Source organism: Panicum virgatum, chromosome 6K (assembly GCF_016808335.1).
Source record: "Panicum virgatum strain AP13 chromosome 6K, P.virgatum_v5, whole genome shotgun sequence".
In the NCBI taxonomy this organism is placed as follows: domain Eukaryota; kingdom Viridiplantae; phylum Streptophyta; class Magnoliopsida; order Poales; family Poaceae; genus Panicum; species Panicum virgatum.
Window position 1 is genome coordinate 7,627,282 of NC_053141.1, and position 15,245 is coordinate 7,642,526.

General features: G+C 47.4%; 1 protein-coding gene across 1 annotated transcript; it reads right to left on the reverse strand.

Annotated features, from left to right (window-relative positions):
- Positions 1–972: 972 nt before the first annotated feature.
- LOC120711537 (zealexin A1 synthase-like) lies at positions 973–2,963 on the reverse strand. The gene is made up of 2 exons (XM_039997094.1): positions 2,040–2,963; positions 973–1,946 (listed from the first exon to the last, which is right to left on the reverse strand). The coding sequence occupies exons 1-2, from the start codon at positions 2,940–2,942 to the stop codon at positions 1,317–1,319; spliced, it is 1,533 nt and encodes a 510-aa protein (XP_039853028.1). The 5' UTR covers positions 2,943–2,963; the 3' UTR covers positions 973–1,316.
- Between the last annotated feature and the right edge of the window lie 12,282 nt (positions 2,964–15,245).

Below are 15,245 nucleotides of genomic sequence, written 5' to 3' on the forward strand. Positions count from 1 at the left end.
TTGGGAAGGTGTCTGGCAGTTGTGCCGTGAGCTACTGCGGATGGGGAGTCCAGTATCAATAAAACTTGGATCCTTTGCGTAGGATCAACCCCACTCCTTATTCGGTTAAGTAAGAAACTGTTTTAAGAAAACTCTTTTCGAAAATAAACCCTTGCATGTATAAAATCTAGCTTTACCGCAAATAACCCTCAGCCTTATCCTTGATTTATCCTGTGCATATCTGTGTTACCCCCTCCGTGGATGGGGTTGAACTTGTTGAGTACTTTCGTACTCACCCGATATATATTTGTGGTTTTTCTTCAGAAGAAGATCCGGACTTCGTAATTGAAGACGTTGAGTAGAGGTTGCGTCCGCGCCCAACCTTGCCTGTGGTGTTGGCCCTCTGCAAGATGCTTTTGCTAGCGTATTACTCGGAGCCCGAGCTGGAAACCGTCTAGGTCGTGCTTTGGTGTATCACCGTAGCTGTTTTATTACTTATTATCGTTTGTATCGAGTGTCCGCCTCCTCGGAGGTTTGTACGGTGACTGAACCATCTGTTGAATAAATATGTTATCAGTCTCCTGAGAATAATATTTGTATCACATTTAGTCTCTATTTATGTGGGGACGCCTCAGCTTCGCAATGCAACCATAGTTGAGGCAGTCGTCTGCTAGATTGCACTGTTTGAAGCCTTCTCCTCCTCCAGACCCGTAACGAGAACATGATGCTTGCTTTTGTTTTGTGCCCGCTCTACTGCCATTTGCATGAGTTCGAGCGCCATTAAACAGCTCATGCCGAAACGGGCGGAGGAGAGAAAGTGCGCCCGTGTATGCCCGCGGGCCGTCAGCAACATATAAAATAGATAATAAGCTACAAAGACTCAAAAGATAAGGAATCCATGTACGATGATGTTTGTTTGTGCTTCAGCACGAGATGAGTTTTTTAAACCTAATCAATACATAATTAGATATTATTTGTCAAGTAACAATAAAATGTGTTACAATATCGAAATTCAAATTTTTCATGAACTCAATACACCCTAAGGGCGTACACCCACGACGCATTTTCCGACAGAAAATTAAAGGAGCACTGCATGGCCATACACATGCATCTCAATCAAAACATCCATATCAGCAGTCAACCAAAGATCGCCTTCGTGCTTGATCATCATAGTTTCAATTCTTGCTAACATGAAATCTAAAATTTATGCCGGGGGCCTTATTGCAATAATTTTATAATTAACTTCACAAGCGTTGCGCGAGCAAGCAAGCAGCGCATCCGATGCTTCTTGCATCCACGTGGCACACAGGACTTCGCATCCTGTACTTCACATCCACCTAGACGCCGGGCACAGGAACGCGAAGGATGGGGCGGAGCAGGAGCCTGGATTTCCGGTGCGCGGTGATGCCGAACGCCTCGGTCATGTCGAGCTTGGCGCCGCCGGGCACCTCCCAGTCGAAGTGGAAGAGGAGGCTGGCGAGCGCGAGCTCCATGTTGGCCAGCCCGAACCCCAGGCCAGGGCACATCCTCCGCCCGGCCCCGAACGGCAGGAGCTCGTAGTCGGTGCCCTTGAAATCCGCCGCGCTTCCGCCGCCGGCCTCGAACCGCTCCGGCCGGAACGCGTCGGGGTCTCCCGGCCAGTAGCGCTCGTCGCGGCCCAGCGCCCAGGCGTTCACCATCACCGTGATGCCCTGCGGCACGTCGTAGCCCAGCACGCGGCAGGGTTCTTGGCACGCCTGCGGGATCAGGAACGGCAGCGGCGTGTGCAGCCGGAGCGTCTCGCGGATGACGAGGGGCAGGTACTGGAGCCCCGCCTCCACGAGCTTCTCCTCCCGCACCGACCCGTGCGCGGCGAAGGCACGTCGCACCTCCGCCGTCGCCCGCTCCATGACCTTGGGGTTCTGGACGAGCTCCGCCATGGCCCACTCCAGCGTCGGCGCTGTCGTCTCGCTGCCGGCGAAGATGTCCTGCGAGCAATCATACGGAGTGTCGATCTCTAAGTAATCGGTACAGAACTAACGGATCGGATTGAATTGATTGATGAGTTGAAGATTGCATACAGTGATGGCGACTTTGATGACGTCCGTGTCGAGGGGGATCGGCAGCTCACCATCCTTCTGTACCTTGAGCAGCACGTCGAGGAGGTCTTCGACCTCGCCGCCGTCGCCACGCTCCATCCTCTCCAGGTGGTCCTTGATGATTTCGTCGAGGATCCCGAACGAGGTTTGACGGATCTCCTCGCTGCGGCGCACGGCGCTGCTGAGCCAGCGGACGATCCGGGATGACGGCCACAGGTCGGCTGGGTTGAACCCGGCGGCGAGCACGATGGCTTCGTCGAGCGCCCGCAGCAAGACCTCGCGGTCCTTGATCCGGTCGCCCATCGCAGCGCGCATCGTGGTGTCCGTGATGAGCTCGGACAGCCGCTCGCGCATGTTCACGGCGCGAGACTCCGCCGCCGCGGCGGCGCACACGCGCAGCATGGCGGCGGCCTCCTCCTCGCGGACGGCGCGGAAGGAGTTGACGCGGCGCGCGCTGAGGAGCTTGGTGATGGTGATCCGGCGGAGCTGCCGCCAGTGGGCCCCGTAGGGCGCCATGATGATCCCCCGGCCGCCGTCGGTGAGCGCCCGCATGGTGGGGCTCATCGGCCGCGTCGCGAACACCGCGTCGTGCGTTCTCATCACCTCCCGCGCCGCCTCCCGGGACGACACCACCAGCGTGGGCACCTCGCCGAGCTGGAGCAGCATGAGCGGCCCGTGGCGCCGCGCGAGGTCACGCATCGCGTGGTGCGGGAGCTTGCCGATCATGTGGTGCAGGCTGCCGATGATTGGCAGCTGCCATGGCCCCGGTGGCAGCCGCAGGCCGTGCTCGGGCGCCGCGGCGGAGCGCCGGCGCTTGGCGAGCAAGATGACGAGCAGCGAGACGAGAGCTAATACGAGGTAGAGGCAGTGCTGGTGGTCTTCCATTGGTGGTTCTCCCAATGCAAGCTCCTGGTGATTGGTGTGGCTTTCTAGCTTAGTAAGCTGCAACTTAAATAGCAGAGCAGTGAGTGATGGTTCTCCGTAACCTAAAATAATAAGCACTGAGGCTGAATTGTTTATTGGTGATTGTTTGCCAGGTGGTTTACGTGGAAGTAGCAGTGTAGCACCCAACTCCAGCTATCTTGGGGTCAAACCATGTGCGCTCCCGGCATGTTGATTGCCTCGGAATAATCGCCACCATGTGACTTCATGCGACGACCGACGAGTCAAACGTCGAGATGGTGGTCGGGAATATTTCTACAGAAAAATTATATTTCCTGATTTTATATGGCCAATTACAACCAACTGTAGACAAAGACTACCTAGCAGCCTCCCTTAATTTCAACATTTTTAGATTCGCATTGTTCTCGAAATTCTCTAATAACGGTATAGGTAATGATTTTGTGAAGCCATCAGGAAGCCATGTGCTCAAATTTTAGATTTTTGTGAGAAACTCGTTTAAGGATTGAAGCCAAATTTCAGAATTGAAACCACATACGAAGCTTATGTCGGTTGGGCCGAACCAGTGGTCGGCCAAACCAGCACCGACTCCGTTTCCACTACCCTTCGGTCAAAACCTTGTGTGACGATGGCATAAGGTGTCCTTTTCCAATGCTGTCATTTCACTACATTTTTCAAGTTTCAGTGGACGACAAACAATCGATTGAAGAAGATGAAGAGAGAACTCTTCGATATAATTTTATTTTCTTTACGTCGTTGTCCTTCTTTTATGCCACCAATTATTTACTTGATATGAATCAGATATGAGACACCTTATTGGTGTCTTTCTAAAAAAATAAAGAAGTCGGCGAAGATGAGGGAAGTACGTATCTTTGCTGCCACGTATGCCGAATATTAATTTTGGCTTAGAAGTCACGGGCACGTATAAAGAGAATATTCTTGCCGCTGACTTGTGCATCATGCTGTACGTATACTTCTGATATACACGACAGCTTCTTAACGCCCCGGCTCGAATGAGGAAATTATTTGAGCTGGCTTCTCACTATGTAAGAAAGGCTTATAGGAGACACGTGTTAACTCCTATAGGAGACACGGTTCACTTGCGTCTCCGATGTGAACCAATAGGAGACGCAGTTCGACGCGTCTCCTATAGGGACCATACAGGAGACGCAGATGAACCGCGTCTCCTTTAAGAATAAAATAGTGTCTCCCATACTTATTAAAGCAGACGCGTATAACCGCGTCTCCAAAATATTTCATACAACGTCTCCACTGAATAGTTTCTCAGACGCGGAACAACAACCCGCGTCTCCAATGACTGCTAATGTAGGAGACGCGTGTCTTAAACCGTGTCTCCTATAATAGTTTAAGCAGGAGACGTGTATTAGAATCTGCGTCTCCTATGTGGGTGCTTATAGGAGACCCTGTTATGTCGCGTCTCCTAACTTTCTCAATCCCCGTCTCATGTTTTAGAGATAAGAAACACGGCTCGTATGCAGTGTCTCCTTTATAGGTCGTAATGGCAGACTCGTTTTTCTGACACGCGTCTCCTTTGTGTGTGATTGTAGGAGACGTTGATTTTGTCACGCGTCTCCTTTCTGCCTATTATAGGAGACGCAGTTTGTCACCATTCTGCATCTCCTATGGCCCACTGCGGCTATCTCTCAGTTTTAGCACTCACACACAGAAATTCCCAGCTAATAGATATGCTCAAACATTACAGGCAGAAGATTAAGCATTCAACATTCAGATATCACAAGTTCAAGATTCAACATTCGACAAGCATTTACAAGATCAACACTCAACAAGCAGTTACAAGCAGGTAAAAGACCATCAACAGTTTCAAGACCACCAACAGTTTCACAAGAACCAATTTTGCAGTGTTGTCAGTTCATCTGAGACCATGAAAACAAGTTTTTCTAAACATGATTAGGCGCTGGATTGTTGCAGTGGAACTCTCCCTTCTTCGAGATTGTTGACATTTCTTAGCGCAATCATTAGGAATGGTTAATCCTTAGCAACAGCGCCAGAAATGATTGTTGGCAGTCCTTAGTGCAATCACTAGAAATGAGGGCGCCGAACCCATCCTAGCAACTGCACCCAAGGGGTGCCACTCTCGTGGTATAATCAATACGATTACAGAAGGATCCGCAAGCGCACAGATATACCGTTGTAGCATTTCACCCAGAGAGTAAGGTTATCATCATTTATTTGTGTCCCAAAGGACGGCAGCGGCAAAAGTATTGTACTCAACATTAACCATGACATTGTGCCTCAAGCAATAGGCAATGCTCTTACAGGGGTAAGTCCAAGTAAATAATAAGCATGGGTAATGTGACACAGCACACATCCACACTCCAAGAGGAAGGAATTAAGGAGAGAATCTATAAAACAAAGAACTACTCTATCCTACGTCAAGTCAGCTGGAGCTTAGGCTAGGTTAGGTGTCCTAGTGCTTCTATCCAAAGCTGGGGTCATGTTAGATCATGGTTAGGACTACAAGTGCCAGGAAAATGGGATAGCGGGGAGAAGGTCCCATAATGGAGAACGTCTAGTTCCATTACCTCTTTGCATGAACTCCTACACCGAACCCGAACGTCGGGGAGTACGCTAAACGCAACACCGCTGTTACGCCGGACGGACAGGGCTATCACCACCTGCCGTCTACCCCAGTCACACCATGGAGCACGGTCATATCCGAAGGATCCTGCATACCCGAACACCACGCTCGTGTATGAACTCACTACTCTAGTGCCCCCAGGTCTCCCACCCTTTGGATGGACGAGTAAAACACTAGAGCAAGCCCGAAAGCACAACGAATCTCTATCCTTACCCTGATCATCTGGCCTAACCAAGACCGTAGCATAACTTATGAACGAACTAAGCATGGATTGATAAACTATCAAGATAGTAAAGCAACCATGGCAGAACTCGATATTATGAATAGAAGTCTGACAAGTCAGATACAAAGCCATACCAGGAGCCGAGGATTGCTCAACGACCCCGAGGACAACTTGCTCGCTAAAGAGAACTAGCCTAGCTCCACTACCTAGCTAAGAGAGCAAGAGAGAGGAGAGCCTTCTTGGAGAGAATGGAATGAAGTGTGTGTGTGTGTGTGTGTGTGTGTGTGTTGAGAGGGGGGAGAGAGGCCCTATTTATACTACTTGGAGGTAGGTTTCCCGCCAATGCATATATGGAAGGTGATCAGGTGCCTTGGTCGTGACTCCTCCTCGAGATGCACCTAGACGCGTTGCAGGCCAGGTTCGGCCGACCCTAGGGGTCGGCCGACCCCACCTGTCAGCCGTCCGTGCTGATCCTTTGCTGGGTAGTTGATTTGTTGGATCTTATCCTTATCCTCTAGTGCATCTTGCGTGGAGGCCCCGTTTCCTCTGACATGTGGGCCCTCTTTGTAAGGGTGTGACGCCGGATGCGATATTCTGCGTAGTTATGTGATGTCTGCTGCGTGTTTTCGTCTTATTCCGCTCTTGCTCATCTGAAATCTACAAAACTCGAAAACAACTGTGGAGCGAGGTTAGTGATACAAATATGTGAGTAAGACATGTAGTTTTCCTTTATTATTGAGTATAATTGACGGGTGAAAATGGCACTTAAGCACTGTCAACAGAGATCACCTGATCCATGATGAAGGAGGACAACTTTTCTCGAATGGGGTGCAAATCATCATCGTTGAGTGGGGTTGTCGGCACTTTCGAACTCCTGCATTGGAAGCACAAATTCAGCAAGGAATTAGCAACTTGCAGAGATAAAATAGCCATCATAGAGTATATATATTTGACTACCATTAAGCCTCTCAAAGCAAAAAATAAAAAGGAGCAATCCAAACTGATGCAACCCTCTAACTATTTGCTCAAAAAGCAGCAGAATTAAAAAAAAAAACTAATTTCCAACAGGCCAACATAATACAACTATCATGCCAGTCATGCCATTTTTAAGAATAACCATCCATATTTCAGTTTTAAGTCATGGAGAAAAGGAGCCATCACTTGGGAGATATACCTCAGGGTCCTTGGTCATACTTAGTAATTCTATTGCTTTGACCATGTGATGGACAATATAAAAGCCACATGTGTTGCCGGGAGGTTGCTGGTGGCACTGCAAAAAAGCAATAAATAGACCAAATAAAAATAGTGAGAAGAAAGAAACTACACATCTTCATTACTAGCTTTCACAGCAATGTATACCATACTGGGAACTTTGTGACATGTTCCAAGCTCCGGCTGCAGTCCATCTTCTTCAGTGTGAAGTATGAAAGAAAAGCCCTACAAGAACACAGTCACACAACCATGGAACATTTTGTTAGGATATAGAGATTATTTTGGGAATTAGTTGAAGGTTATGGAAGAACTCACTCATTAATGACCTCTTTAAGCACACTGTAATCCCGCGCCTTGGACCTTTGAGAATCAAAGTACAAAACCTTGTTCCACTTTGGAATGATTACTACTAGAATCTATTGGCCACCTGTGTTATGTGCAAACATTATAATTTTTTTTCTAGCAAATTTGGGCAAGGCCTTTCCCAAATACTCCACCACATAAGATCGGTCTTGATCCATGGTACTCATGCTCATCATCTCCGGATCGAGGAAGCCCACGGGCACGGACTTTTCCCTTGTTTCCACAATCATGTTCCTAGTTAAGAAAAAATTAGTGCCTAGACAACAAATGAACAAATGAACTAAAAATTTGTGAGAATCAGATTAGAGTAACTTACAGCGTGAAGATATGGAGTAAAATCACATCCAGCCCATCGATATTGAAGAGGTCATATAAGTCATTGAAACACAGAAGAAAATACTTGTTGCTATCTTGTCGTTGAAAATGGTTACGCTTGTACTGGACCACTACATCTATCTGCTTTGCTACACAACCTTTCATGTAGTACTTATGGAGTGCATTGGTTGCAGGTCCAGCGCTCTCAAGTTGACCACTACATCTATCTGTTTTGCTACACAACCTTTCAACATTGGCTGTCCATATTTGTAATGTGGGTTGGCCTTAGTCCATGCCTATGCTATTCCTTTCTGCTTAGGCTGCTTCTTATTCTCAGTCATTTTCTTTTTCTCTGCCCTAGTGTTGGCATCAACCTTCTTTTCTCCACTAGCTGCATTTACTGCTGCACTCTTGGTTGCAGCAGTGTTGGGAGCACTCTTGGTAGCCTCTTTCTTGTCTGCAGTAGCTGCATTTTCTGCTGCACCCTTGGCTGCAGTAGTGTTGGGAGCACTATTGGCAGCAACATTCTTTGGTTCGGCTTTAGCTGTGTCAGTCTTGGGAGCATTATTGGTTGCAGCAGTGACTAGAGCAGTCTTGGGAGCACCAGCAGATTCATCAGTTTCCTTTGATGGCATAATGGTCTTGGCTGCATCTGATGCGCTCCTCTTGTTTCCCTTTGCCACAGTTTGTGAAGAAATATGCATTTGACCTTAGCACAATATCACGCCGTCGCCACTGTATCCTTTAGAAGACAGCTTCTCCAATAGTTGAGATCTCATCATTAGGAGGGAATGGAAGCACAATATCAGGCCACTTGGCTACAAACTCGACTTTGACCACTGCACATTCTGCATTAATCGGAACTGTATGTAGCTCAAGTTGTCTTGGATAAACCATACCCCATGCAACCTCAGATCGGTGACCACCAACAGTATGCATTAGGGCACATGGTGTGGGATCACTCAAGCCACTTATAGTATCATGATCTGTATCCATCTGGTCTGGAATTTCATCTTCATGTTCATTTTCATTTCCATCTCCATCTTCCTGGTCTGAAGGACCACCATTGTGCTATTTAGCAGCCTCAGAGGCTGACGCACAGCTACTCCTCCATCCGAGTGCGGGGCTTGTGTTCCTAGAAAGTGGCACAATCTGCATACCCTGTGCTACAAGCATGGAGAGGATGTCCTTGGTCAGCTCAGCCTTGAGTTCTTCCATCATTGTCTCCTTCATTGCCAACAAGTCTGCTGAGCTGATCTTTCTTCTCTTCCTCTACATATCCAAGTGCTCAGGCCATGCTTCCTTCCAGCCAGTGTAGCTAGACACACCCCGCACGCGTCCAGGTTGCTCGGGCCCCAAGCATTGAGTAAGCACATCATTCTCCCTGATCCAAGTGAGACATGAAGATTCCGCATTTGCTTGCTTCTCTTTGATTTCTTCTGAAAGTCTCCTAGTTGCATCTGTCTTCCACTCAATAGTAGCAACACCTTTTGATATCACTAGCTTACTCCTTGCTCGCAGCCAATTCCGTGTCCGACCTTCAGGGTACTCCTCATATGGGTTGGGGATCCCTAGAGTAGCCAATTTTGCGTCCTCTTCATCCCATTGTGCTTGCATCCCTTCATAACTGTATGGACCCATGCAGTGCTCGTGCTTGTACAGTTCTCGAAGAAACTTGTATCTTTCACTCTCTTTTTTGGCTTCTTCAGTTTTTGTGAACTGGACAAACTCTTTCCAGTCTTTCGGTTCGATATATGGGTGCTTCTGATATGGAGTTAGTCCTTTCTTGATAAATTGTGCCTTAAGCTTGCTTTTGTGGGTTCTCCATGCCTTGGCTATTGACTTCATGACCTACCTAAACCCAAATGGTTTCATCTCAGGCAGGAACTCCAAAAAAGGCTGCACATATTTATCAAACAAAAACCACTTCTGTTTGTCACTTAGGGATTTGAAACCTGGCATAACTAGAGATAGCCTCTGTCTTGCAATGAGACCAGCCAGCGTCCGTAACCTCAACTTCTAGTTCCTTTCTGTTGGCATCCCCCCTCGATCAATCATAGTTACTATAATCATGTCCTTTGGCACTTTGTTGATGTCCTAGCTTTCTTCTGTTGACCCCCAGACCCATCACCCAGCAAATCTTCTTTATTGTTGTTGCAAACATCATATTCCTCCTCTGTTTCAGCTTTGTCTTCGCCAGAATTTGCCCATTCTTCGGATGAGGCCTGTTAATTACATTCAAGAAATCAAATTAGACTAGCAACATAATATTAAGAAACTTTAGTAACTTATGCAGATTTGGAGCAGCAACATACTATTTTGACAAGTAGAGATTTGCAGATTCACCAGTCGATGCAGATATTGTCAACTTCAACAACAACAAAACACATAGAATTCTTGCTTGGAAGAAGACCATGAATTATGAGTGCCACAGCCAAAAAAAAAATGAAGTCTACTAATCAAGTTAGGGTGCAAACAGTGGTAGGTGCTGAGGTTGCATGCATCGAGGGGGCCACTAAATCGGGATTACAGGGTATCCAAAGTGCAATGAATACCACAAGCCTGCTCTGTTGGATTATCGTCGGCCCCAAATAAAGACTTATGCATTCAGCACCCACCACATAATAAAGTAAATGAACTTGAACAGACTTATGCATTGAAAAGTAGAGGTTTGCAGATTTTGCGGTCGATGCAGATATTGTCAACTTCAACAACAACAAAACACCAATAGAATGTGTAAATGCAAGATGACCATGAATTATGAGTGCCACAGCCAAAAAAAACTATGAAGTCTACTAATCAAGCTAGGGTGCAAACAGTGGTAGGTGCTGAGGTTGCATGCATCGAGGGGGCCACCAAACCGGGATTACGGGGTATCCAAAGTGCAATGAATACCACAAGCCTACTCTGTTGGATTTTCGTCAGCCCCAAATAAAGACTTATGCATTCAGCACCCACCACATAATAAAGTAAATGAACTTGAACAGACTTGTGCAATTTTTTGTGATCATGTGACAAACCACTATATTGTGATCATGTGACAAACCAAATAGACACCACAAGCATACTGAATATGTGGAATGCTAATCACAAATTCTGAGTTCATAAGCAAATAAATGCCCTAAAAAAGTTCATATGCAAATAGAAGCTAAGGTATTCTCAGTTCATCCAACTAGAAGCTAGTCACTAGTGTTCTCAGAATCCCAACAACAAGAGACTAAACCCTAGACTAGTGGCCTAACCAACAGCATGAATTTCATGCCCTAATCATCAGCAAGAGGCTGAACCATAGACTAGTGGCCTAACCAACAGCAAGAATTTCATGCCCTAACCAACAGCAAGAGACTAAACCCTAGACTACTGGCCTAACCAACAGCAAGAGACTACTGCCTAATCATCATTATAAACCCTAGACTACTGGCATAACCCTAGATACTTGGCCTAACTCTAGACCAGCAGAGGGAGAAGGGACGATGGTGCCACTGACCTTTATCTGGATATTGGTGGCCGGCTCCTTAATGCCACCGCCATGGACACCGCGAGGATAGCTTCAGCCATGGAGCTTTGCCATGGACCTCCACCCGCAAGCTCCACTCCGCACGAGTGCCTTCGGCCGCCCATGAGTTGCCCTGCGGCGGTGGAGCGGTGCTTGGATCTTGGACGCCTGCGCCTGCTTGGATCTTGCACTCCGACCAGATCTTGGACGCCTGCGCCTGCGTGGCGGGAGGGGAGGATGAGTGGGTCGTGCTCGATCTTGGATGCCTGCGCCGGATCTGGTGGGCGGCCGGGCGGAGAAGCGCGAGGCCGAGCGGAGGGGAGGAGAGGGTGTAAGGAAAATGGCCCCTTTTAGGGAAATGACCTCTCATGCCATGGTTGCCATATTTCCTCAATATGTGTTTTGGTGATTTGATGACAACCCAACACTTGGACTAACGTGTGTGTTAAAGACGATTATATACAGCCCTTAGGTCCAAGGGATGAAAACATGAAGAAAAAGTTGAAGAAACCGACGAAGACTCAATGCAAGAAGCCATCAAGAGATAAATAGAAACATTTCTATACACCGGTTAAACCGACGCTAAAGAAAATACATACGTTGGTGCATTGGCAGATGAAGACCGAAGGAAAAACTATACACCGGTTAAACCGACGATAAAGAAAAGACATACGTCGGTGCATTGGCAGATGAAGACCAAGGAAAAACATACAATGGTTGAATCGATAAATCACCGGTCAATTACATCGTTGTAGTTGTCCAGAGAGTTGGTTTTTCGGGAATTCTGGGACAGCTACATTCACCGGTTAAACCGGCGATGAAGTTACATTCACCGGTCAATTACGTCGGTTGATTAAGGTAGCCATTGAAGTATAATGGCTAGTTGGAAAAAAGGTGTTCACCGGTTAAACTGGTGATGACACAAAGTGAATCATCGAATTAACCGGTGTTTGCGCTTTTTGTCAGCCACTTTTCCAACGGCTCTTTTGGGGTTTGTGGGCTATATATACCCCCCAAGGCCGGTTGCAGCAAAGTGTTGGAAGCCTCAAGAGCTGAAGAAAGTGCTGCCCAAGCAAAGATCCATCACCAACCATCCTAAAAGTGCTTAGTGTCATATCTAGCTTGTGAGAAGTTTTGAGAGAGTGCTTTGTGCATTTGTATATGCTTAGTTCTTGAGAGAGCTAGCTTAAGAGAAGTCTTGCCAAGGCAAGCAAAGCATTCCCATCGACGACCCTCCGACTTGGTGTGCAGCGGTGCCGACACTTTGTATGGGGGAAGAGGAGACCCTCTCCTTGGTGGAGAAGCTCCGTAGTGGATTTCGGCCGGGTGACCGAGAGAGACGGTGGCGGTGCACGAGACTCGGTGTCTTGTGGGCACTTGCCTTTGCTTGCCGGTGCGCCTTGGTGGCCTAGTGCAAGACGGTGATTGGAAGAGCCTCGGTGTCCCGTGGACGTAGGCGTTTGAGCCAAACCATGTTACATGACCGTGTCTACTCGGGAGTTTGCATCCCTCTTACACTTACCTCTTTACTTACCGCATTACGTTTCCGCACTTACTCTATCTTGCGTGCCTTTACTTTCCTAGTTAGTTTGATTAGGATTGGCTATAGGTTGCAAGTCTTTTGGGATAAGTAGAGAGTAGCATAGATAAACCTTAGTCATAACTAGCATATGTAGGATGTGATAGGTTTATCTTATGCAAGTAGATTGAGCCCTAGGTTAGAAAGCGAATTAGCGACCCTATTCACCCCCTCCCCCTCTAGGGTCGGACACCCCGGTAATCCTTACAGAGGGAAGGAGGACTGGAGGAGTGCGGCGCCTATGCTGGTAGGGTTGGTTATACGCCCAGCGTCTTGGGCCTTTTGGGCCCAAAACATATAGGAGACGCGGGGCGCTCTAAACGCGTCTCCTATGCCCAGAACCCGATAAGTTATTGGGCCTCTTGTCTCGAAAGCCCAAAATATATGGGAAAACCGCGTCTCCTATGACTCATTTAATAGGCAAAAAATTGTGTGCCAGTTCGGAATCGAACCCGCGACCTGGCACACTGGAACGAACAGCTATACCATTGCACTACTCAAGAATTTCAGTTCAAGAGCCAAATCGTTTTCTTTTGTACTAAACTTATCGCACTTATTAATAAAAACCTAACCCGTGACCCCTCCGCTCCCAAGTCCCCTTCCACTTCTCCCCATCGCCATTGCAATCTCCGCTCCCCCCATCGCCATCGTTACATTGCCATCGATCTCCCCATCCCCTTCCACTTGCGGCGGCGCTTGTCCTCCCCTTCCATTGACAGGCGGCGCACGGCGGAGATGGCGCACGGCGGCTTCTTCTGCCGATCTACGGCAGCTCGCGCACAACCACGCGATGGCGATGGCCGCTTCTGCTCCGCCGGCGGCGCTGGCAAGAAGACCGGCGGCGCTGAGAAGACGGCGGGACGACGACTCCACAGCGCTTCCCCCTCATGGGGTGGCGCCCACAACGACAAGGCTTCGGCGAGCGGGCAAGCGCGCTTGGTTCCAGCCATGGAGGGCCATGGATTCTGGCGCGCTCCCACCTCCTCGAGCGATGGCTCCGACAGCGACGTGAAGTCGGCCATGGCGGCTCCAACCGGCGGCCCGAGCTCTCGCACCAGAGGATGGGCCAAGGTCGTCATCGATTTGACCCAGGATGCCGACAAGGGAAAGGGGGAAGCAGCCGGTTCCAGCCATGGAGGGCCCCGAGATGCGCACTACACGCGTTTGCACGAAGCAGGTTCTGCTCTCGATCCTAGGTTTGCTCTCGAGTAGGATGGTTACTACCTGAGGATAGGGATTTTGTTAATTCTGATTAAATGTAGTGATGATTTGCCCTTGCTATTACCTTAGGATAGGGATTTTGTAGATTATTACTTGGTATTAAGTGACGATTATTACTATCTAGTTAGTAACCTACCAATGTGTTACTCTTTCTTTGTTTGCCAATGAGCTAAGGCACTCAAATGCTAAGAAGGACTCTAGCACTTTATAATTGTAATTTGTAATATGGAATTTGTAATCTGGACTCTAGTTCTTGTAGTGATAGTATTCTTAAATAAGGACTCTAGCACTTTCTTTTTACTTGATATGGATGTGCCAATCTGTTGGCTTTTGGATGTGTTAACATGAAGCCCTAGTTATAGTTAGTAATTTTTAGTGCATATGTTGCCATTGATAATGTTCTTTTGCTGAAATGGTGCTGAGCTCTTGTAGTGATAGTATTCTGAAATGGTTGGTAATTTTCAGTGGATATGTTGCCTAAGAACATTAGCCCTGAGCTTCTTGCTTATGTAATGTGCATGTTTTGATGTGAAAAAAATGGTTTGGGGGTACATATATGTCCAAGTTAACTGAGATGCACCCGAAAGAACTTTACCTTTAGTGATGATAGTATTTAAATCTTGGTCAGAGTTGGTGTTCTTTTTTTCAGAAAATTATATGCAGAAGAGCTATCCCATAAAGAAACTAACATTCTGAATTTGATATGTAGGCAATCCCTTCTAAGAATGCTAAGAAAATCACTGCCTTGCACAACAGACTACAAACACAAGTCAACAAGATCAGTGGACTAGTCGACCAGCTTGCAAAGGAACAAGCACAGAAGAACATGATTGAACAAGAACTGAAGCAAGAACAGCTGAAGATATCCAACAAGTGGAAGGTGGTAACGCGGATGATTGCTATCACTGGTGGGACTGCCCCAACAGGTGCTAATAGCTGAAGAATATGCAGGAAGTCAGCAAGATCAATGGACTTCATGCAGGATAGGAATTTTGTTGATGCACTGTTTATGTGCCTAGATGATGCATTGTGACATATCTTTTGGTTTGTAAATAAGTAGGTTAATGATACTGCTGGTTATGTGCCTGGATTATGTAGTGCTGATGAACCTCTAGTTATGTACTGCTACTTATGTACTGCACCTATCTGTGTAAATATGCCTGTGCCTATATATCTGTCTCCTATATACTAGTATTTGTGTGCCTGTCTGAATGATATTTGCAATCTTGTTGCATATTAAATATATTTGGGTCCACTAA

Excerpts from the sequence above, each read along its gene's own strand:
- LOC120711537 (XM_039997094.1), bottom strand. The coding sequence starts at position 2,942 with ATGGAAGACCACCAGCACTGCCTCTACCTCGTATTAGCTCTCGTCTCG. Across the intron at positions 1,947-2,039 it reads TCATCAAAGTCGCCATCACT|GACATCTTCGCCGGCAGCGA; the intron begins GTATGCAATCTT and ends GATTGCTCGCAG.